The following is a 24,268-nucleotide window of genomic DNA, read 5'->3' on the forward strand; positions in this document are numbered from 1 at the left end:
TGTTAAACAGCTGTGATTACAGGTGAATTCAGGACTGTGTAGTTGTTGTTGATGGGAGGGGCTTGTGTGTGTTACCTGGCGGCAGGTACTGGCAGTAGCCTGTGGAGTTGACCAGGATGTTGGTGTGGAATGAAGCATCGAACCTTTCATCAGCGCTGTGGGCAGAGACAGATCCACAGTCAGGGTCCGTCAGCAGCCATGAGCGTTGAGCAAATCATAGTTTCATCAAGACGACAGCCGAACGCGCACACACGTGTTCTGTACACGTGCAGCCTCGGACACACAGAGCTGTGTATTTATACCTCTGACCTTCATTAGAAACTCTTCACTGAAACAAACCACATCTCCATCGAATAAAATTAATATTTAAATAATGTCCACTAATTCTTACAGACGTCGTCAGGGTTCATTTTACCTGCAGTGATGCTTATGAGCTGAAAAATATTATTATTAAATGACTTTATTGCTTCAGAACTTTCTCCTTTTTAATGTTTTATTTACAAAACTCCTCTTGTTAAATGTCCTTCCTTGTCACTCTGTGTTCATCAGAGCTCAGCCCACAAGGAGCTCAGACTCTGGGAAGATGCTCCAAACATGTCAGCTGTTCCTCGGCGCCGAGAGAGGAACAGCTGCTCTGACAGCTGAAGAGAGAAATCTTTCAGGGCCTTCTGTGGAGGTTTTATTGTTGGAACTAATTGGAGGGAGAGCCCAGAGCAGACATAGAACATGCTGGTAGTATAAACCAATCAACCACAACAATAAAACCACCTGCCTAAATTGTGTAGGTCCTGCTCATAACCCAAAACACTCCTGACCCACAGGGGCGTGGACGTGGGCCTCGTGGACTGTCCAGTGTTTCAGGAACAGTTGAATACAAGTCGGGGCGTGGAGCCGGCTTGGATCAGGCTTGTCCAATATCCGCGTTGCTGCTTTACCAGGTGTAACAATTAAGTTTAACATCCAGGCATCCATGAAAACAGGATTTATGAAGTTTAACAGAGTTAGAAGTTAGCAGGAAGTTAACTCGCTAGCTTCTATCTAAACATGATATAGCATGTTCTGACTGAGAGATTTCTGAAAAAATTCAAACGTACAGCTCTGCTATCACTTCCAACATGAATGAAGACAGGAAACTAAACAGCAGTGACGTTTGTAGGGTTACTGAAGTTGGGCTAGCTGGTATATAATGATGTGCTACGTGATCGCTAGCAACACAGCTATGTTAGCATAACATTAGCACAGTGAAGCTGGAGGATGAACGCTAACTTTTTTCCACTGGATAAAAGTTAACGTGAGGGTTCCTGATGGTTAGAGACAAATGCAATCGCATGGCAGGATGCTGTGAACCAGCGGTGTCAAACTCAAATACACAGTGGGCCAAAATTCAAAACTGGAACAAAGTCGTGGGCTAACATTAATATTTATTGAAGAAAAAAAAAATCTTCCTCCAGATATAAGAATGAAACTTTTCTTATGGACTCAAACAAGTTTTGCTGAAAAACTGAATATGGAACAAGCAAAGCTTAATACTAAACAATTTATATATTAGCTGTATAATACCAGTAGGCCAGCTCTGATAGTAATTTGGTATGGCTTCGCGGGCCAAATTTGGCCAAATCCAGTAATGCTGCACTAATGAATTAGACTAACTATTCACTTTAGCTAAAGTTATTAAGTTAGCTAAAGAGTTGGGATGCTGTGTAAGACATAAATAAAGCTAAAATACAAAGGTTTGGGCACAGTTTTGCATGTTTCCCTACTGTAGGGGTCTCTGCAAGCATACAGAGGGGCACTCTGAGAGGGTCCAAGATGACAACTTTGGAATTCTACTAGAAACAGTCGATCATATTTGTTGTCAAAGCTGAATTCAGGGCAAACTACGCTAAATTAGCGTTTTTAGCTAACAGCTACAATAAGCATAAAAGTTACCGTACGGCTATCATTTGTTAACATGACGCTTGTTCTTATACATGTAATACATTTATTACCAACCTGAGAGTTTATCCGCTGGTCATTCGACATGACGAATGACTTCTGAAGTCTTAATTCAGCTCAAGACGGTGTAGATTCCCGTCAGTAACACTTTCGGTCCGCTAGTAAAACGTAGTCCTATTAATCTGCGCTTGAACTGGAACCGGATGTAAGTTCCAAAAAACTGAATTTTGGAACTGAAATTGAAATTATTCGAGAGCTGAATTTTTAAAGGATAAAATGCAGTTTCAAAGCAAATCAATTCATTTTCAAAATATAAAATTCAATTTCAAATTAGACTAATTCAAATTCAGTTTTCAAAAGCATTTATTCAAGTTACAATTCAGATTCAATCTGAGCAATTCAAATTCAAATTGAACTTATTCAAATTCAGTTTCTGATGGCACAGATTTCTGCCCATAGAACTGGAGCCATCTGCCAATAAAAGCTCAGATGCAGATGTATTGGTATCAATGAATGTGTCCAGCCAACATGTAATAAGACTGAAGTACAGCGATGCAAAGCTAAATGTTATAAGGTCTCATCCAACAGAAATGGCAGACAGGAAGTTTGCTGTAAAAGTGAACCCACTGGCTGATAATCATTCACCGTCAGGCTCTGGTCCTGTGAGCTGGGTCTGCCTCATTAAAACCAGCCGGGTCAATATTCCCTCTGACAACCACCCACCCCCTCCACTTCCAAGGATCAAACTTTGCAGCTCGGTTAATGAGCTGAAGCGCCACCAGCAGAGAGCCTCCCACAGCCCCGATGTTAACAGCGAGGTGTTCATGCTTACAGGAGAGAGCCTAACTTTAGCATCTATAACAGGATGGCTGACTCGGCAACAAAGAAATAAAACCTCAAACTGAGAGATGTCTTTGGCTTCCACCAGGAGACAAACTGATTTCTGGTTTATTGATTTCTTTCAGAAACTTTGCAGATCAACCAGAAGACGAACGATCGTGACGCTCCATCTCCGTTCTGACATTTTTCATACTTGGGGCAGCTACACCAGGAAACTTTAGTCTGTACGTCCTGCTCTAAAGATCGGGTTAGAGGTTATCAGCTGTGCAGCTAACACACTGGGATACATTTAGAACAAAGATGGAGTAATCTCTTCCCGGCTCCGTTACCGAGTGGTTCGGCTGCTCTCCCGCAGCACACAGGTACCTGTTGTACAGCAGGATGTCGGGCCTCCAGATCTGGCTGTCGGGGAACCTGACGTTGGTCACGCCTGGATAGTCGGACGTGTTCCACTGCAGGTAGAAATCTGTCCAGTACTGCAAACACGCATACAAAAACCCCATGTTACCAATGGACCGACCCACCTCGTACCCACATGTGTTTGTGTGGAGTCGCAGACTTTATTTGGCGCTCTGTGCATTCAGTGAGTTACAAAGCAGGATCTCGACACTGTGATTGTCAGACTTCACATGAAGGTCATCCACGTCAACAGCAGTTATTTTTAGCCCCCTTCAATAGTTGGGTTGCGGTCACGTGGTTCTGATGACGTGCGGAGGCAGCGCAATTTTTGAGTGGAGGGCGGAAGTAAACATGGAGGACACTGTGGAGAGTCAGGAGAGCAGCTATTGTGCAACTTTAGACCCCGTTTCTCGGGAGAGATATAAACAGATAGTTAAAAAATATATCGGACGTGATCCGTATTCTTTGAAAATGTCCGAATACACCACAGAAGTAAAGGATTTGCCTACTATCGAGGCTGTGGATATCACCAACTACTTGGTCCTCCAGACTTCTTACTACACTAGGCAGCAAATGAAAGCTTTCAAGAGTCTGGAGGCGTACAATTTTTTTGTCAGCGGGTGGGTCCACAACCTTGGAACAAAACGTCTCCGTGATGGATACAGTTTGGTGTTTGCAAGGGTGAGTGTTTGTTCTTATATTGCTTTATCTTAAACACGCTAACAGTTAGCGGTAGCGGCTTTAACGTCAACAAACATGCCACATCCTTAGGACTTCGTTAGAGTGACAGTTGTTTGTTTCAAGGTAAACCATTCTCAGAGGTCTAACGAGACACCTCTGAAGACTTGGGTAATTGCAAAGGAGGATGGAGAAGTGATTGCAGCTCATTGCAATTGTACGGCAGGGTTAGTAGCCTGTTCTCCACTGTCACTAGGCTCAAATCCGGGCTCTCAGCCGTCTGTTGCATATCCAAAATCGCCTCTGCACATCGATGCTGTTCTGCCTTAAGCTTCATTCTTTTCTCTCGTTTGAGAACTGATTCCGATCTGGGTTTTCGTTCATAGCCGAGATTGACCGTCGGAGCCCAGTCCTCCGACTCTTCGTCATCCAAAGCACTTGGGCAGCCTATAGTCCCAATCAAGTCAATATTAGACTACTAACTTAAAAGCACTAAGTAAACGAGAATTTAACGACAACCTAATGCTAATAAGTTCGTTTGCAAACATAACATTACCTCTGACGAAGTGGTCGCTGCAGACACGGGCATTGGCAGACTCTGCTCCTCCCGACTGTAAACGTAAATTTAAAATCCATTTTTTCCTACGTTTTTCGGTTAGAATTTTCCATTTTTCTCCTCTTCGTTGGGCTATTTTTGGTACCCTAAAATACCGTTTATCATTTTCTCTGGTCGACCTATTGGAGCATCCGTAAACACAACAGGACATAGGCATTTTGCGTACTGTCTGTCTGTGATTTTGCGCTTATCTTTTTCACTTCCGACCGCCAGTCAAATTTCGCGCTTTACGTCGACGTCACGTCTATGTCAAATGAAACCTAGCTATAGCCAGTATTATAGTTTTCCTGCCATATTACCATAAAAGGCTCCAGTATGATGATGCTAACATTAACACGTGTTGGTTTCCATGCTGAAGAACAGAGCAGCTTTGCAATAATATTATTTTAGCTCAACATTTCTGCTCAGAGCCGAACGGATCGTTCGTGTTTTTCAGCTGAGCTAACGTGTACACTCTTGCTTTTAATCCTCCAGGTTTATAACCTGTTTGTTTGGGTTTAAATAATATTTATGTTGTTGGCTAATGTGTCCTGTTTTTGGGTCTTTCTTAAAAAAAACTTGTATGTAAACATTTGATGACATGAACACTCCACCGATGCTTAAAGTAACCGGGAACAGATTTATTAAGTGACCGACGCGTTTCGGCATCTTTAAATAAAAAACAGCAAACAGAAAAAAAATACACATGGACCAATCACACCTTCACAAATAAACCAGCTGACCAGTTGAGGTGGTGACAGCTAATTGGTTGAGCCACAGCCCAAATAGATTCTGGACTGAACCATTGCAGATTAAAAGGGGGAGAAAATAAATAAATCAATAAAATAAAAGCATGTCTTAACATAATACGTACTCAAAATTACACAGAAAAATGCAAATTAGTTAAAATAAAAATAAACACGGTTTTCCACAAATTCACTGTATTTCTGTGAAACCTGCATAAATGATGGGCTAACAGTAAAATCACACAGATGTGATTCTTCTGTGTGATCAGCAGCAGCTGGCTCCTGTTTGCCTGACCTCCAAATCTCAGCTGGTGAAATCCAGATTACATTGATGGATCTTATGTAACAGCCATTGTTAGCTCCGGGTGTTTGAGAGGACGGAGCGCCGCCAAGAATCGCCTCATTTGCATACTTGGCTCCCCGGCAGGCTCGGCCCTCGTTACGTCTCCGAGCTTCTCCGAGTTCTGTGGTCCGTGCTGACGGTTTGAGGCTGTGGTGACTGAAAGTCGCACATCCCTCTTCATCTTGTTTACTTCCTGTCACTGAGTTGAAATGTTTTTCCCGGAGGACTCCACTGAGAGCTGAACTGTTGCAGAGATATTTCCCCTCAAAAAGCCTCTGACTTTTGTAAAAAATGCAGGGCGCATCTGATGTTTGACAAAAACGTGACGCTGTGCATATAATAACTTTTAAGTTATGACACAAGAAACATAAAAGTGTCACTCCATTACCATTAATGTCCTTTCATCATCGCGTCTGTCAAAGACATGTCATCACTTATTTTGTAAGCATCACGTCAGAGTAAAGCAGCCTCACTGGTTGGACGCACTGATGGCGCGTAAACGCCCACAGGCTCAGTTACTGCTGCATCACTGCAGATTTGTTCATCTGACAGATCAATAAAAGTGTGTCACTAACAGTTAGACTTCACCAAATACACATTTCCAACCGTGTCATGGTGTAAAACGGGCTCTCTTCTCACTCTGTAATTACTCAGCATTATCAGGGATCACAGCTGGATTATTACATTCACACCAACAACAAAGCTGCGGATCTCAGCTCTTTTATCCGGTGTTAAGTGATGCCGAGAGTTTGGATAATGGGGTTTGGTATTGTGTCACCCTGAGTGTTAAAAACAAGGCTGAGAATTCTTGTTCTTTGAATGTGGTCGTGCTCCCCTCGTTTTGCTTTTGTTATGACAGTAGTTTACATCATTACATCATAGCACAGCGCAAACAGCTCGTTTGCTCCCATCTGATGTGGTGTTAAAGTGATATTTAGTTTCACCAGTAGGTGGCAGCGGCACAAAGAAACGCAGGCCAGCTATTGTAATGGAAGCCATCATTAACCCAGAGCTGCTGTTTTACTGTTTCAGGTGAGAGCAGTAGATACATTTATGTAAAGTTGATACTTATTTAGTTATAAGTAAATAACGTGACCAAATAATGCAGGAGGCTAGCTAAACGACGTTAGCCTCCCGCATTAGACTTTGTAAAACTGCTCCATCACAAATTAGAAACAATTAGCTGGTTTCAGTTAAAGTTATAAGAAATGTTTTGGTAAACCAGCCAGTACATCTTGTGCTGTGTATCGTTTACTGATTTATTCTCCATCATTTACTCTGATTACACATGATCCCTTACAAAGGTAACACAGGCCAGCTGTTGTAATGGAAGCCATCAGTAATGCAGAGCTGCTGCTTTGCTTGTGAACACCTGAATGTGCACCTGGATGAACCGTCCCTCAGTGCACCGTGCTGCTCGACTGTAACTGTCAGCAAAGCTGGAGAAACTGGGTCAAAGGGTCACAGACGCACGAGCGTGTAAAGCAGCAAAGCTTAAAGGTGATTTTCAGCCTGTTTTTGAGACGTACGGAGCAAACAGAGAAGCCTAAATATTTTATTTTTTACTAATTAAATATTAAGATTAATCCAATTAATTTTCCAGTTTGAGAGATTTGGTGATTTAGATCAGAGCGCTTTCATCCAAAGGCCTTCAGTTTTCATTTCACATATTCAATTCTTGCGACTGTTGAAATATTAAAAGAGTTGGGATGACATTTTACTTCTTAGCTTTCAGGAGGAATATGTTGACTCCGTGAGGTTTGCTGAAATACGTAATAAAACACAACATTAACTCCTCGCTCCGTTAGCATTAGCATGGAAACCACTGAGACTACAACATGTGAGAAACTTCAGAACACGCCGAGGAAGCCGGTTTGATTCTGAGAGCTCACAGGTAATTTCAATGAGCAGGGAGGATGTTCAAAGCCTCCAAAGCTTCACAAGTCAGAGCTGCATAAGACCAACAGAAACCTGCACAGTACAAAGGGAGAGGCCGACTGATCCACGAGATAAGGTTCAGAAAGAAAGAGAGAAATGCAGCAGCTCAGAGACAGAGGCTTTTATTCTGGAAGATTTCAGGGAGACTCTGGAACTCTGAAAGAGCCGCTGATTATTATAAGACCTCTCCAAACACTTTAATTATTTGTTTCAACACGACTAAACATGTAAAAGCTGCTGAAGAGCTGAAGATGATCCTGTCGTCACCACAGGCGGATGTAAGCAGTAAAGCAGTAAAATCGTGAGGTAAATACAATATTTTAGATATTTTATTTTAATGGTTTAACTTCAAGCTGCTGTTATTTTATTACAAGAAGAAGAAGAATTTCATGTTTATTACACTCGCTGGCCACTTCATTAGGTCCAGACGCTTATTAACACGAGTAGCTAATCAACCAATCACAGGGCAGCATGTGAATGCACACTTCTGATAACAACTTTTACTTTTTTTGCCCTGAATATTGAATCAACTCTAAACATTTTTATCCTCATCAGTCATTTTGATGCAGTGATGTCATGACAGTCATCAGAGTCTGGACTAAATACCTGCGTGTTACATTGTTGCATTCATTGTGGAAACTAACTGATGTCATGTGGCTGTGTGTGTCATTAATCCCAGAGGACGTTCAGACCCAAACGCAGGACAGAGGCGTGGAAGTCAACGCGATCATTAAGGCTGATCACCCAGGAAATAACAAAATACCAGCGTCCCAGTTTCCAGCGACAGAGATGGCGACCAGCGGGGAGAACCATGCGTGATCGAGTACGGCTGTCTCCACTGTTGTTCGCCGGGAGCAACCGTGTTGAGGGTCGGCATGGCTATTAGCCAGGCCAGCTTCCCAAGCGATGGTTCTAGCCAGAATCTGTCTGTTATCAGGGCGATGACACGAGGGAAGAGGTGATGGCAGCGAGCGAGGGACCGATTGCGGAGTGCAAGGTGGAGGGACGAGACGGGAGGCTTCTCCTCGTCCTCCTGGGACTAAGCTGATCCCCGCTCTGGAAGAGGAATTCCTCTCCTGTCTTTAACCGCTTCGTTGTAGGTCGTAGGACAATCGTAGGACTGTGTGAGATTTTAGTGCATCGATTTTATTCATTATTATTTGGTTTGTTTCATTCCTGCTTTCCCCTTCGAGGAATAAAGTCTTTCTGATTAGACCTGTAACATCTCTGTGCCCTGGGTTTGTGACTCTTTAGTGTCTACATTTGCACCTCTGACTTTGACCTTGAGGTCACTGATATTCAAACTCTGTGCTCTACAGCGTCTGCTGCTCTCGACCCTCCAGCAGCCTTTCATGGCTGAGGGCTAAAAAGTATAAAAAATACTGGAGCTGAAGATAAATCTCAAAACCAAAACTTTAACCTGAGGGCCAAAGACCATCACAGCTAATGTGTTTAAGGCGGTAAATATCCTCACTGCTCATTTGCTTTGTTCATTAATGAAAAATCATTTTAAGTGGAGTAACAGTTAAAGTACAGCGTCATTTTTCTGTGTTTACGCTCCTTTATGCTGCTCTGAGTCTGTGCGTCTGGGTACAAACAGCTTGTAAATGAGACGAATGCTCAACAAAATCATTGCAGAATAAACGTGAAAGCTCTTTCCGAGCCCCTGAAGGAAGAAATGTGATCCAGGAGGCAGTTTTTACTCTCACGGTGAGTCAAAGTTTCTCGTCTGCCAGGAGGAAACGAACAAAAGCTGCAGGAACACTGACATTAAAAAGCCTCCCAGCTCCGGCTGCAGAAATGTTTCTCCTCGCTTAAAGACATTCTTCCCCTTCACAATAAAACCCTGAACAATGACTCCAGCAGCAGCAGAGGAGGAGGAAGAGGAGCTGAAGCCAAATTAAATTAAGCCAAAACAGTCATTGGTCCTGGGAGAGCCTCTGGGGAGGAACCAACCTTTCCATCCGAGAGGAGCAGATTAGGCCGGATTAGTGCAGCGCCACCGTACAAACGCACATTCCACAGGCCCTGATATGAAACCTAATTAAATTTGGACAGCTGTGTGAAATGGGCTTAAGGAGCTCTCTTAATGGATTCCTGCGTTCGCCATTAGCTTTGACATTCACACCAGAGTCAGCCCTGCCCGAGGAAAACAAAGAAAACTGGCTTTCCTCCGAGCGAGACCGGCTCAAAGCGAACGGAGAAGATGTAAAGCGTCAAAGAGCAGGAGGTGGTGAGGCTCACGGAGCATTCTTGGAGACAGAGAGGCGGCGCTGGCGCTGCTTTTTGGAGTTTTTCTCCATCACAGCAAACTCACTGTATCTGGGTCAAGTGGCAGAGCTGGAGTTCATCCTCTGTGGAAGGATGGGGCGGCGTGGCTGCAGGCTTTTACTCATCGTCAGTGTTTGCTCGCTTTATTTTGCCAACAGTCAGTTTGCTCGCCATCCCGACTGCCACCGATACTCCCGCCTGCGACGGCTGGCGGACATCCTGCGTTAACTCTCTGCAGGTGACGGCAGGGGGAGGCTGGGTGGAGGGCTAGCTCATATCTTGAACTAATCCTCCGGCAGTGAGTTATGGATCATTACACTAAACTCCCCCCAAAAAGGGACGTCCATTTCTAAATGTCAAAGCTGGCACAAACATACCCTCAAGATAAAGTTTGACATGTTGGATTCTCACTGAGGCGTAGAACGCGCTCAGCCTCGGCTGCAAATGTAAAAACATATAAAAAAGACAGAAAAGAGGAAAAAGACTCGAAACTACGTCTCCTGGAAACCGCTGATGTTTCCAGCGTGCCTGACAGGTAAAGGCGGCTCACCTGAGCACCACAAGCACGAGCTCAGAACAACATTAACAGATGTAATATTCATGTGCATCTTTATACAGTCAGTGGGTTGAAGCTGTGAAAACGAATGTTTACAGTTGGTGTAAGAACCGTCTGGACCCTTTTCTACGATCATCTTAATCTTTTACCAGAAAGAAAACTCACCAGCTGTAGCCAGATGTTGGTGGTCAGCACCTGGTTCTTCTCGTCCTGAAACAGAAAAAGAAGAAAGGCGATCAACGCCTCGGTTACAATGAACGGTCCATCTGAGAGGTTAGGCTTGCTTTTCTACAGGTACAGTTGCAGAAACCAGGATAGAGCGCGCATCATGGTGTGAAGAGGACAAACCAACAAAATGACTCTGAAGGAAATCTTATCTGCTCATGATGTCATTCTTTGGGCTTTGGGGTGGTGACCCCCACCTCACACTGGGGCAGTTAAATGAGCCTGTGAAGTGGGGTGAAGGAGAATTAGCACCCTCCAGTCTGAGGTGGGTGAAGTGGACCCACCCTGGCGTTTAGGTGTCTCGGCGTCCTGTTCACAGGTGAAGGGAACTGACAGCAGGTTTGATGTGGCGTCAGGTGTGATATAAACGCTGCACCGCTCCGCTGTGCTGGTGAGAAGTTAATGAGAAGCTGTCGATTTACCACCTGTGCCACGAGCTCTGAGTAGTGACAGAAAGAACAGTTTAATGGACGCAGGTGGTGGAAATAAGCTTCTTTGACGCGACGCCTCTCCCTTAGACACAAGGTGATCCTTCATTACGGAGCGACTCGGAGTAAAGCTGCTACTTTGTTGACGTGGTTCAGGTGTGTGACCAGGACGAGACGAACACCTGGGCCTCTCTGCCTGGAACAACGCCCCACAAAAATGTGCCTTTTAAAGTTGGGATTTAATTTTACAATAAAACCAATTCTGCTCTTTGCTCTGTTGCACTTTGAATACGTTCCTTTCCCCGACTCCTGTGAGAGAAGCTTCACAGCTCAGTTTCATCAGCAGAGATGCCCGACGGCAAACACGTTACAGACATTTGTCTGGATCCAAAGAAAGACACCCTCACAGTGTAGATTGCAACGTGGCCACTCACTGAGACGTTATTCAGACGAGTCGTAACAGGTTTCTGCCCATCAAGCTGATGTTCTTATGCAGCAGCTGCAGCAATGCTGTCTTCTAACAGATAATAGTCACATGTTAGTCACATAAATGCGGTCAAGCCGCAGGTTTACATGCCGGAGACGTTGGTTTGTGTCCTGCTGGTGCTTTTATGTGTCACGTCCCCCTCCTCCACACGGATGTGTTTTCACTCACTGGTTATTAGTAGATGCTAGCAGCACTCTGAAGCAGGGGAATGTTGGTGCTGGAATAACAGCGGTGGCCACAGAGCTGTTTCCTCAGTGCTCTGAACCAGAACAACTTCTGCATAAAGAAGCCGGCTGCAGAGAGGCATAACTAACAAGTTCACAACAACTTTGCAGACGCACATGAAGATCCTGCTGCTGGCGACTCAGACTCAGCTGAGTAGGATGAATCTCTGCTTCAGTGGGGGGGTTATGACATTTTCACAAAAAATACGCAAAAAACAAACTCTGGGTTTGAGCGGCGCGAGAGGCTCGGTGGTGAATCTGGAGTCACGTGCGCTTCAATTTCCCAAACAGTTCATAAACTTTGCTGTTCATAAAAACTGGAGGGACATGAAATGAAGACTGAACACATGAACTCATATGTATTGGTGATTCCTACAGTCTCAGGTGAGTTCAGCTGCTCTGAGCTGCTGATGTTAGGAAGCAGGTGTTGATCGCTGATCATCTCTAACTCGGGTTCATAAGGGCTTTGATGGATTGTGCGGTCATCTTGGCCAAAGATGCTTTTGGGTTAAAGGAGCTTCTGTTGTTTGCATATGACTGAACACTCCTCTGCAGTCACGGTTAAAAGACAATCTATTCTCCAGCGTTTCCTTCGTCCCTGTAAATTAATCTTAAACATGTGGAGCGCCGGCAGAGGGGAGGATGAATGCGAATAATGTCACTTTGATGAATGTCCAGCCTGTTAATACATTCTCAGGCAGCCGAGCGTACTGAAAGAATTAAAAGATGAGGATGTAAGCAAGTGGCCGGCACGTTGGAGGAGGGAGAGTCTACAGAGGAAAGAATATTAAAAGTTTAAGGACTGACCTCCAGTTACTAACGAGTATTATCTGTATGCTAAGCTGACTGCAGCCACATGAAAAACAAAGAGTATGCTTGAACAAATAAACCTCTTTGAAAGAACGCCTACATTTAAAGGTCAGACAAGTTCTTTCTTGCACCAGGAAACCATATATTAGAGCAGGAAATGCACCTGGAGAGCAGATTGTTTGATATGAAAAGAAGCCAAAACTTCCTCCCAGGATCTGCAGGACGCCTGCAGTGGTTACACAATCGCTCTCACTATGCTCCTGCTGAAAAGCCTGCAGCAATGAGCCAAGAAAACTAGAAAACTTGTGTAATTTATAGCTAAACGTAGAAGTTATCTGCCATTAAACTATGAAATGATAACGTTTATAACTGGTTGATAACTGATTCTAAGAAAACTGCTTGTTCAGTTATTGCTATGCTAGTTGTTTGGTTTGGATCAGGAAAAGCTCGTGTTTGGTTACAGTTACAGTTGTAAATGTAATCGCAGGTATTTGTCCGTAGAGTGCAGATTGCAGTCAAACGTATCCTGTTTTCTTACTCCAGCTGTATAATCCTCGCTACGATGGCAGTCATAGAACAAACCTCTGTTTACCTCGACTCCATTTACTCTGGATGAGGCTGTAAAGTGCCCGTGGCGTCGTCGCTTTCCTTTGGGTTTTCATTTCTTTGATGCTGAGAACAGTTTCTCTGACGATAAAGCACAGGAACATGGTAGCTTCCATAAACTGCAAACCCACTCGTATGTCTTTTTAATAGGTTAATTATACGTTTTTAAAAATCCATCAATCTGTGCTGATGTCACCTGGACCCACAACACCATCGCCCTGGTAACGAAGGCCCAGCAGCTGCTGCACTTCCTCCGTCTCCTGAGGAAGAGTAACATCTACAGCTCCTCAGTGGAGAGCGTGCTCTCCTCCTGCCTGGAGTTTGTACTCAGGGGCCACGACCGAGAGCAGGAAGGCTGCACAGAGGGTCATTAACACCATCCAAAACACTGACTTTGCCCCCCCCGGAGGCTCTGGGTGGGGCACATAGCACACTCACACAGACTCTGTCCAGTCCTTTTGCGCTTCTTTCAAGCACTTTGAAACTGTTCTCTAATGTGCACCTCTCTCTTATGTTTGTCTATATATCCTGTTTTCCTGCTGTCTACTCTTTATATTTAATTCCAGCCCAGTGGGTGTGGTCACCCACCATTTCATTGTACATGTACAATGAAAATAAAGTGCTATTCTATAAAAGAAAACCAGGTACTCTCATACAGTAAGGAGAAAAGCCACAGTAGCAGCAGCCTGACGGAGAAACCAGGGTTGCCCTTTTCTCAGCCTCAATCTCACCTGTGACTCACAGACCAGACTGACCAGTCAGCCAGAAGGAAAACCCACCAGTGTGGATATAAAACTCGGGAGCAATGGGGCAAAACGGCAGCAGCTGTGAAATGGTGCTCAGCAGCTGATGAGATGATACGAGCTGATGAAGCCCAAAAATCACAGTGGAGGGGGGTGGGGAGGGGTGGGGGGATGAGAGACGATCACGAGCCGAAGACGTACATAGTATTATATATATTATACAGCTAAATGATAAACTTAACCATCAGGTCATCAGCAAACAGTCCATCCTGTAATCCTGGACAGTAAAGTAAGTACTGAGGCTGGCTGCTTTAGCTCCTCCCACTCCTCTGATAGGCTGCCCCTCACATATAAAATATTTAAACAGCAGGTAGGATGGCACTTTATCCCATCGCCCAGAACCAAGAGTTGAAAAGACTGAATGAAAACGAGTTTTTATAGAGATTACTGCTCTTACTGTGTGTGAATGTTGATGTCAGGAAGATGGAGGCAGGTGGAGGTCCTGCTGGTATCCAACAAAAAGATTCAGCAGAGTACAGACGATAAATGAACAACCTGATATCCAACCCTGCAGCATCTTAAATCTGTAAAAAGGCTGCAGGAGATCAAAAGCTGCTCCTGTGCTCAGCTGAATCTGATACTGTGTCGTTATCTCGTATTAATAAGTGGTGATGAATGAGCGCTGAGAAAGGATCCTAATGTTACGAACGAAACCGCGTTTCCCAGAGGAAAGATGAAGTCTTTTAAAAATGGATGCAGACTGATCAGGCGAGCTCAGATGGGCTGAGACGGAGGAAAGTGTCTGATGAATGGTACCACGAAGAAATAAATGATGTTAGGAGTGGATGAGGACTGGAGTCGAGGAGAAACCAGCAGATAAAGCAACAGATGAACACAGAGATACTTTAGTGGGTGATTAAAGGAAAATGGTGTTTTGCCCCAAATAGCAAAATTGGTATGGCCTGGATCTGGCCCACACAATGTGCTTACACATGGCCCACATACCGCAAAGAATGACGGCCCTTTGGTGGCCCAGATCTGGCCCACACATGGGTCAGCACAAGGCCCTGTGTTGGCCCAGAACAGTTTCAGCTCTGGCCCCAGATGTCAGCTTGATATGTACCTTAATCAAGCCATGTAATAACAAAATGCGCCGGGACATAATAATGCAGAAGTAACATGACGAAACTCAGACACTGATTCTTATACAGCACTTTTCTTCTCTCCCGGGTTACAACATGCCACATTCACACACTTTCTCTAAGCTGAGTGCTCTAACTACATTCATACACATTCTCACTCTTGACATGCAGACTGGAGCAGTCAGGGATTGAACTAGAGATGGACCGATCCGATATTATGTATCGGTATCGGTCCGATACTGACCTAAATTACTGGATCGGATATCGGAGAAAAATAAAAAATGTAATCCGATCCATTAAATATCACGAAAGCACCTCACAAAACTTGCAACGCGCCGTAACTCACCTCAGAACGTTAGCACGTCGGAGCAGTATGCATCACGTGATAGAGCAGCTGTGGCATGCGGGACCTGTCGGTGGTCTGGATAGCATGTGGAGCTTCGCTAGCAACCTGGCATTTCATCTCCGACAAAGTTATCCCCGAGAGAAGTAAAGCAAGTGTGTAAGTCCATCTCTGAATGTTTGTAAAGCATTCCTGCGTTAAGCTTAACAAGCGATATATGGAGCGACTGCCTCTTCTTGCTGCTACTTCAATCATGAAACTGCTTAACGATCAGCTGATCGGCTTTTCTGTCGCGAGTCCGTGTCTCTTGTTTGTTTTTGGCCCACTTTGCACCAGAAAGAGGAAACCAGCGGCTGAACAACAGCAGCACGTTTAAGCTTGATCAGCTGTTGTTAGAATGTATTTAATATTACTTTCTACTCGAGGATCTTTTTCTACGTAGCTGACGTAACTGTGCAGGGGCGGATCTAGCAAAGTTTAGCCAGGGGGGCCGATAGGGCATTAACAGGGAAAAGGGGGCACAAAGACATACTTTTATTTATTCTCATTTAAAATGTCGAGCTTTTAATAAATAATTATCTGACACCCAAAGTTTTAATTTGATGTAAAAGGAATAGAAGTCCATTACTGTATATAGTAACTATTAAGTCTAATATATACCCTAGTAAGCTATAGTACTTTTTCCTTTGGGAAGGTATCATCTGTGCAGTCTGCAATTTTGTTGAAGAAAGATGTTGAATCTATTTAATATTTCTTGAAAAATAATTGATTTCTGTGCATTTTTTTTCACACTGCATCAAATTAAGGTTGATTACGTCGATTAAGCATCATGAGGTGGAGCGTGAGGGGTGGTTCCCTATTTTTTATTTATTTATTTTTGTTGTTGCTGGGAGTTGGAACCCTATTAGTTAGGTTGCTTAATATTTATGCTAAGTACTCTTTAAAATACCAGAATAGGGAGGATGGTGTAGGTTTAAGTTTATTAGATTGATCAGTATTGCTGAACTATGAAATTTTTTTTTTGCATACAGGTATAACAGAATAGCTTTAGTGTAGTTGTTGTTTTAAACTTGAGTATGAACTTATACAAAATGCAGCAAGATATTTAAAAAACAGTTTTGTTGATTAAAAAACACTATATCGGATTCATATCGGTATCGGCAGATATCCAAATTTATGATATCGGTATCGGACATAAAAAAGTGGTATCGTGCCATCTCTAGTTTGAACCACTAACCTTCTGATCAGCAGGTGACCCGCTCTACCTCCTGCGCTACAGCCACCCAGTGGTAACAATGAGTAAACTAGGTTTTCGATAAAGTGTGCACTCACAAACCTGCAAAACCTGCATTTGAAACGTTGGCTACCACAGCAGTATAGTATTGCAACATGGCATTGAGGTCTACTAACTGAAATAGGAAAATAGGAACATAAACAGTGCCATCATTGCCAGACCTGGCCCACATCTGGTTGACATAGACTCTGCCATGACACCAGTCAGCCAGCAGTACCGGCTTGACACCAGATCTGGGCCAGACCAGCTTGCTATGTGGGGCAGTGAATGTTGAGCTGTCTACGTGATGAGACTGCTGGGTCCATATTTCGGTTACATCCTGGTGCTATGGGGAGATCAAGAACCCAAAAACAAGTTCAAACTTAGGATTTTGGATGTTTTCCTGTTAAACTTGAGTCAAACCCTCAAGTCTGTAACTTTCTATCAAACACGTCGCCAAGGGAAACGGCACCTTTCACCTTCGGGGTGGAAAAGCACCGTGCCGGGATGGTTGCTGCCGGGATGGTTGCTGCCAGCGATGCAGCGGCACGCAGACAGAAGTGATGCTGGAAAATCCTCCTAACAAAACCAAAGCAGATATTTGAAACGACAGATTCGCTTCAGATGAAGCTGCAGAAGTGAGAAATCATGACATCAGGTAATTAAACGCTCGGCTTCCTGCCAACTTCACGCTGAGTCATTTATATTGATTAAGAACCTCATCAAGCCCACCCAAAAATACGTTTCCCTCGCCGTGTGCTGTGGAACGCCTTCGTCACCCCTTTAGCTAATTAGCGTGTTCCTGCTAACGGGGAGCTGTTTGTGAACTCTTGCTACTTCTGAACGTTTACGTGCTGTTAGACTCAGATTTAAACAGTATTTCTTACATTTGTTCCTTATTCTGATCCACATCACTTGTTACCATGGCAACAGCTATTCTTCCTGAAGTAAAGAAAATAGAAAACATTAAAGAAGCAATACATCAAAATGAAAACAAGGAGCTCCTTCAACAACAATCGTTAAAGATGATAAAAAACTAAAATATTACGACTGGTTCGATTCCTGAAACGAGCCGGCTGCTTTCTCCCTGCTCACCCGACCTCCCCCCCACTCTGTCCGAGCCTCTGCTGGCGCTCCCTGCTCCAAAACCCACACTGACAGGAAGTGAATTTAAAGTTCATGTAAATACCAACGTTGTGTAAAAATAAGCTATACTTTGTCACGGTGAGAGATTTAGGTCCGATTCAGGTTTCATGAGTAACTTGTTTCTCCGTGGGACTGTGGCGCCCCCATAAATTCAGACAGAAGGAGGCGGGAGCGATGAGAGACACTGTGGGGGGCGCTCTCCACAATCACTCAATCCAAAACCCTCACACATGCAGAACAGCACCGAGGCCACGCCTGGGTCCATATGAAGGTGGAGCTGCTGCACGTGGAGCACGATCGCATCTCCTCTGTGTGCACGAACACACACAGACACGAGAGCAGACCCATGAAACACACACTCACTGCACATCGGAGACAAAAGGCAGTTTTAGAAAGAGTGTGTGTGTGTTAGCTGCCCTGCACTGTGGTTGAATAAAGTTCTGCAGCCAGGACTCTGACATGTCTAATAATTGATGTGTGTGTGCGTGTCACATGCCATGATAGATGAAAGATGAAAGTTGCCTCCTGCTGTGGCTGCTAGCAGGGTGCAGAGCGAGTGTTTGTTAAACTGGCTGTAAGATGTGCGTGAGGTAGAAACGAATGAGCTGAGCTCGTTTAGTTCCTCACAGCATCCGTTTGTTTGAGTTTATGTCTCAGCCTCACGGTCGGGCCGCGCAGCAGGAAAGTTCATCCCTGAAGTCGGGCTAATTGGAGCAAACGTCCACTCTGAACCCGCAGAAACGGTCGAGGACTGGGAGCTTCTGAAGTTTGTTTGTGTGAAAAGCAGAAAAGCAGTAATCTGAGGTGCGTCTCAGATGCAGCTCCACCAAAATCATTGTGGCTGTGGACAACAAGGTTCAGCCAGTCTGCCACTGAGTGGAGTCAAGTTGGCAGTTATATGCAATCTGTTTGTGATAATACACAATTAACTGTAATAAATGTGCAAAAAATGGATTTTTCTTCTCAGCAAAAGCAGAAATTCACTTTAAATTCCTCCACGGTGACGTAGCTGCTGCAGGACGGTCAGCTGGGAACAAGCTGCTGCAAAGAGCACTGCAGCGGAGCTGCTCGTCTGTGCAGACTGCAGCGTGTCGGCGACCCGTCTGAGTTTATTCATTCAACTCTACACAGCAAAACATTCAGTGCAAACACAGATGTTATCTGGATATTTCTGCTCCTGCTTTCCCTCTTTCCCTCCCTCATATCCTGGTTAAAGTGTTCATGATAGCGTTAGAAGATCACAATACCAGATCTTCATTGCATGGTTATCATATGATATGTCATATGTTGCCCTTAGTCACAATCATCCTTCATTTATTTGATTTATTTAACTTTATGAATTCACACTGGTTCCCAGTAAGACCTGCAGTCATAGTTACAGTGAGGAGGCACCTGTGAAGTTTATCTAACGCAGCTCAGATGCTACAATACAAACAGGAAGCAACAGACGACGAGGAAGCTGTGATTACACTGATGTTTACATATCAGTTAATGTTATTATTGGTACAACATGTGCACCAGTACATGCACCAGTACATGCACCAGTAGCTCACACTCTTCTAAAGATCCCCTTTAAGCATTTCTTTCTTGGTCCTGTATGAAGTCATCTAGTCTCTGATCTCACACACAGATGCCGTAATAATAGGGATTATTAACAGTTCATACTGAAGCAACAGTTCTTACCACGTCCATGATCTGCAGCAGGCTGAAGCTGAAGTGGACGGTCAGGCTGTGGGAGTCATTGCTGACCGGCCGCTCTAACGGGTTGTAGTTCTTCATCAGCTCCTTGTAGAGACGCCGCTGGTACACGCCCTGCAGAGAGCCTGGAGGGAAACAGGAACGACTGTCGTCAGCACGCATGACCGCTCCAACAGTTTAACTGAGGTGGAGCCGGTTAAACCACTGACGCTAACACAGGCTTTCTCTCCCAGTTTACAGCTGAGAACCACTAAAGTATTCTGTGGAGCTGCCCAGACTCTCCACCATCCCCATCCTGCCAGTCCAGAGTTTCCTCCTGGACTCAGAGGTTGCTTTGACTACATCGCTCACTCTGTTCCAGGTTTTTGTAAAATATAAAAATGAGTTTGATGATCTGAGACATGAAAGTCTGACAAATATGTGAGAAATGTGAGACAACTTTCCCAGCACTACATTTGTTCTGTTCATTATCTGTTTTGTACGACTGAAGTGCTGTAACGCTGGGAGTGTTGGCAGGTCGTTAGCGGTGCCTCTTGATTGGCCGATGCAACTGAGCGGCTGCTTGAAGTGTGCAGAGCTCTGAATCTGCCATCGGGTGAGATCTGTGACCCACGTCTGGTCTGACAAACATCGATTTCACCGCATTTCTCTTCCTTTTGTCACCTTTCATCTGAGGCAGCCCAGAGTCGCTCAGAGACCGGGGGTCTTGAAGGCTTTGAGGAGACGGATTACATCAGCCTTGGTGGAGATGAAAGCTCGTCCGGATGACTGACAGGTGCTCGGTGAGACCTTGGCTGAGCGTGGGGGGAGGGGCTGACTGTCAGGAAATGAGCTCCAGATAACAGAAATATTTTCTGTTCCTTTGTCTGCGTTTCGTGCTCTGACTGCTCAACTAAAAAACCCAAACGCTGGTAGAAGTCAACAAATGAAGGGATCTGAATTTCTGAATGAACGTAAGTGAAAATGAAATTATTTTATTTACTGTCAACATGAAGAAGTGCAGAGCTGTGACTGTTACAGTGATGCTGCAGCTTCTGCAGTCAAACGTTTTACTTTTACCTGGACTTCTGATCCTCGGGTGTATTATAAGTTTTAGTCTGTAGTCCAGTCTGTTACTTCAGTCCTGCATTTGAAGCTGTTTCTGTGGGTCAGTCTGCAGGTTTCTATTAATAGAACTGTTGTTTCTATTTCCCCCGCGCTTTCACGCCTGCTCTATCTTCTTATATAATTTCTCTTCATGGTTTATATTCTCATCTTGTTGTTTGAGTCTTTTGTTCTCGGTTGTAGTTACTGTTACCAACGCTGTGTTTTTGTCTGTGATGTCTCCTGTGTCACGTTAATCTTGTTTATCCTCATTCAGTTGTGTCTTACTTCCTGTTTTACTTTGATAGCGGCTGTTATCAATGCCTCATGTGAAGTTAAACGTTCCCCGTGTCTCTTTATGTTGTCTCCACCTGACCCGTGGAGGCACGGACCCTGCAGCTCTGATGGAAAGGTGTCAGGATGCACAGAGCGTCCTGACGGATCCGTTTGTCCAGAACGTGATTCTGGGGAATCTGGAGGCCAAGTCAACACCTCAAGCTGGTTGTTGTGCTCCTCAAACCATTCTGGAAACATTCCTGCTTCCAGTGCATTATCCTGCTGAAAGAGACCACAGCCATCAGGGAGCACTGTTTCCATCGCCCAAAGCATCACGCTGCTGCTTCCTCTGGCTCACCGTCTTCCCATAATGCATCCCATTGTCGAGTGTTCCCCAGAAAAGCGGCGCACACACATCCATCCAGCCTTGGTGATGTAAAAAACGTGATTTGGACCAGGCCACCTTCTTCCATTGTTCTGTGCTTTAGTTCTGATGGTCAGCACGCCCACCCTGACTGGTCTGCAGCCCCATATGCATTAAACTGGTGCTCTGTGCATCCTGACACCTTTCCATCAGAACCACCTGACATGGACAGTTTGAGCTACAGCAGCTCGTTTGTTGGACTCGTGCAGACTGGAGACAAATCTGCAGTTTTCTACATGTTCTGACCCAAACTGTCACACTGACCCATTTCTCCTGCTTCTCCCATCATTTTACAGGTTCTTGTTTCCTGACATGTCCCACCCACTAACAGGTGCCAGGATGCAGATCGGTGTCATTCACTCCACCCGTCAGCGTGTTAATGCTGATCGGTGTATCGCTCTCTGATTTTGCATTCCCAGCCTCGCTCTTCGTGTCTTGAGCTTTTGTACGTTCTCCTCATTAACCTGCATTAAACGCTCACTTTGAGCTCGATTCCTGCTGCCCGAGTCAGCGACACAGCTAACTCTGACACTCATAAACATGTGAAACACAAATATGGAGTCTACCCAGTCACATGACTGATGCAATGTTGTGTAGGAGAGCTGATGTGAGTGAAGCTGATATGTAAATGTGTCAGACTGCTCCAATAAAAGCCTTTCATGCTGTTCCAGCGGTGGCACCCCAACCCTGCACGCTGCATGTACCAAACCAGTTCTTTTCCTTTGTTTTTTGGCATATTTCTCCTGTTCCAGGTGTGCATGTTCATATCAAACATGACCAAAGCTTCAGATGATGAGCTCAGTGTCTGCACAGTGAGCCAAAAGCTGCAGACTGCTGTAAAAACACCGTTTTTTCACCCTTTTATCTGAAGTATGTTGTGATTGGGGATTTCCTTAAGTGCTCTGATGTAAGGCAGGCGTCCTCCATCAGTCTGCTCGGGGTACTGGAGGGTGGGGCACGTGTTGAGAGACAGGGGTGGTTTTCAGAAATCTGCATATAACAGCTGACCTGCAGCATGTGTAAATGCAGAATGCGTGAAGAGTCGGTGCATTCAGGAAGCTAATGCTGCTGCGCCACATGCATTCATTAAAGACAAAGGACGGAATCTGAGTCTCAGCCAACCGTTGAACAACAAACAGAGATTCTGCAAAATCCCAGATTATGATATAGGAAGCGAGTCTGTGGAGGAGATGGAAGGAGTACTGAGCAGCTCATGAATAGAAAATGAGAGTGAGAGGACGGGTGGAGGAGTAATAATGATGAAGAGAGGGCAGCCATGACGAGTGGGACGGTGGTGACATACATGTGGAGGTGTGGAGATGTCCAGGAGAGGGGGCGGTGGACTTTAACCAGACTGTTAACGATGATTTTGGAGAGTTGGAGGATGATGAGGAAAGCAGGTGCATGATTACGTGTGTGGTAGGAGAGACAGGTGGGTTGAAGGTGGGAGTACATCAGGGATCTGCTCTGAGCTCCTTCCTGTTTGCAGCGCTGACAGATGAGGTCGAGAAAGAGGAACAGGTGGAGGAGAGCCTGGAGAGGTGGAGGTATGCTGGGGAGAGAAGAGGAATGAAAGTCCGTAAAAGGAAAACGGACCATGTGTGAATGAGAGGTGGAGCGGTGCAACACAGAGATAGTGTCGCTGCAGGAGTTTAATGCCTGGAGTCAACCATCCAGATAGAGATGAAGAAGTGAGTGCAGGCAGGGTGGAGCGGGTGGAGATGAGTGTCAGGGCTGATTTGTAACAGAAGGAGAGCAGCAGAAGAGAAAGGGGAGGTTTCAGGATGGTGGTGAGAGCTGCTGTGATGAGTGGAGATCAGATTTAAAGGGAGAAGCTGCTCAGTGACTCCGCGTGCTGTGAAATAAACACTGTAAAAACACCACCCACTCTGAGTGTGGTGGTGTCTGAGTCAAACCGAACACTTCTGTGAAGACGTGAAGCTTCTGGGCTCTTTGTGTGTTTCGCACTGATCTCAGAGCTGTGACTGCCTGCACGATAACCCTCCAACCTTCAAACGTCTTTAAGAGAAGGTGGGAGACACGGTTCAACAGTGAGGCGCCGCAAGGACGCCCCACAGACGCTCACTAACGGGAACAAAAGATGTTTTATTAGCTTTAAAAAATGCTTATTCTTCTTAGGAAACGACCAAGAAAACATGATTTAATTGGCTGAGTTATTTGAACAGCTGTGAAAGGTCAACATTTCCTTTGGGGAAATAACATTTCAAAAGATTTAAAGCGGCAGCTGCTGAAGAAGACGTCTTTAAACCTTAAACTGAACCTCAGAGCTGATTTCACAGCGTAAATACCAGAATCAGCACAGAGACGTGAAGTAGTTCAAAACGTCTTTTTCTAAGAAGACATTTATGACCCCGGTTTTATGCAAACGAGCTCCTCCAGCAGCGAATAATCTGAAGCCTGAAACCTGCAGCAGGCTGAAGACGTCCACAGACGGTGTGAACAGACGATGTTCATAATAAAGATCTGTGATAATATGCAGGCTAATAGAGAAACTGTAAACCTGAAAGAGTTGATACAAACAATCCAGATATGAACTGGTGACTTTTTTAATCTCTTCTACGAGATTACATTAAAAATAATCCCACAGAAAAAATACGTTGACAGATAAGTGAACACTGCTACCACAGGGCAGCTCGTTTCACTCAGATTTAATCTGACATGAATCATGAAAACCTGATAACACGGCCCCGTTTAATCTCCACTGGACCAGTCAAACATCTGCCTAATAACCAGAGATGGGCAGTAACGCGTTACTGTAATCCGATTACTTTTTTCAAGTAACGAGTAAAGTAAGGGATTACTATTGCAAAAACGGTAATTAGATTACCGTTACTTTCCCGTAGGAACGCTGCGTTACTGCGTTACTAAAACCGTGATTTTTTGCGAGAATGTCTCACGACAGTGACGTAAGCGAGTGTGACGTTGGTGACAACAGCTGTGTGCAGATCAACAATGGATCATATATCGAGTGCAGAGAGAGTATGAGCGTGCAGCGTTTAAAGCGTGGAAGTACTGACCTTACTTTGAGTTTGATTCCA

At 44.7% G+C, this 24,268-nt stretch overlaps 1 protein-coding gene across 1 annotated transcript in view; it reads right to left on the minus strand.

Moving 5' to 3' along the window:
- LOC146706755 (neuronal acetylcholine receptor subunit alpha-7) overlaps positions 1–24,268 on the minus strand; it is a 58,384-nt gene that overhangs the window by 31,613 nt on the left and 2,503 nt on the right. The window contains exons 2-5 of the mRNA XM_085464973.1: positions 19,412–19,551; positions 10,467–10,511; positions 3,142–3,251; positions 76–155 (exon numbers count right to left, since the gene is read on the minus strand). Coding sequence (XP_085321099.1) covers positions 76–155; positions 3,142–3,251; positions 10,467–10,511; positions 19,412–19,551 — 375 coding nt within the window. The remainder of the gene's footprint in view (positions 1–75; positions 156–3,141; positions 3,252–10,466; positions 10,512–19,411; positions 19,552–24,268) is intronic.

Source organism: Copadichromis virginalis, linkage group LG7 (assembly GCF_057382275.1).
Source record: "Copadichromis virginalis isolate Kocher_CV1m ecotype Utaka linkage group LG7, C_Virginalis_male_GT1.1, whole genome shotgun sequence".
NCBI classification, from domain to species: domain Eukaryota; kingdom Metazoa; phylum Chordata; class Actinopteri; order Cichliformes; family Cichlidae; genus Copadichromis; species Copadichromis virginalis.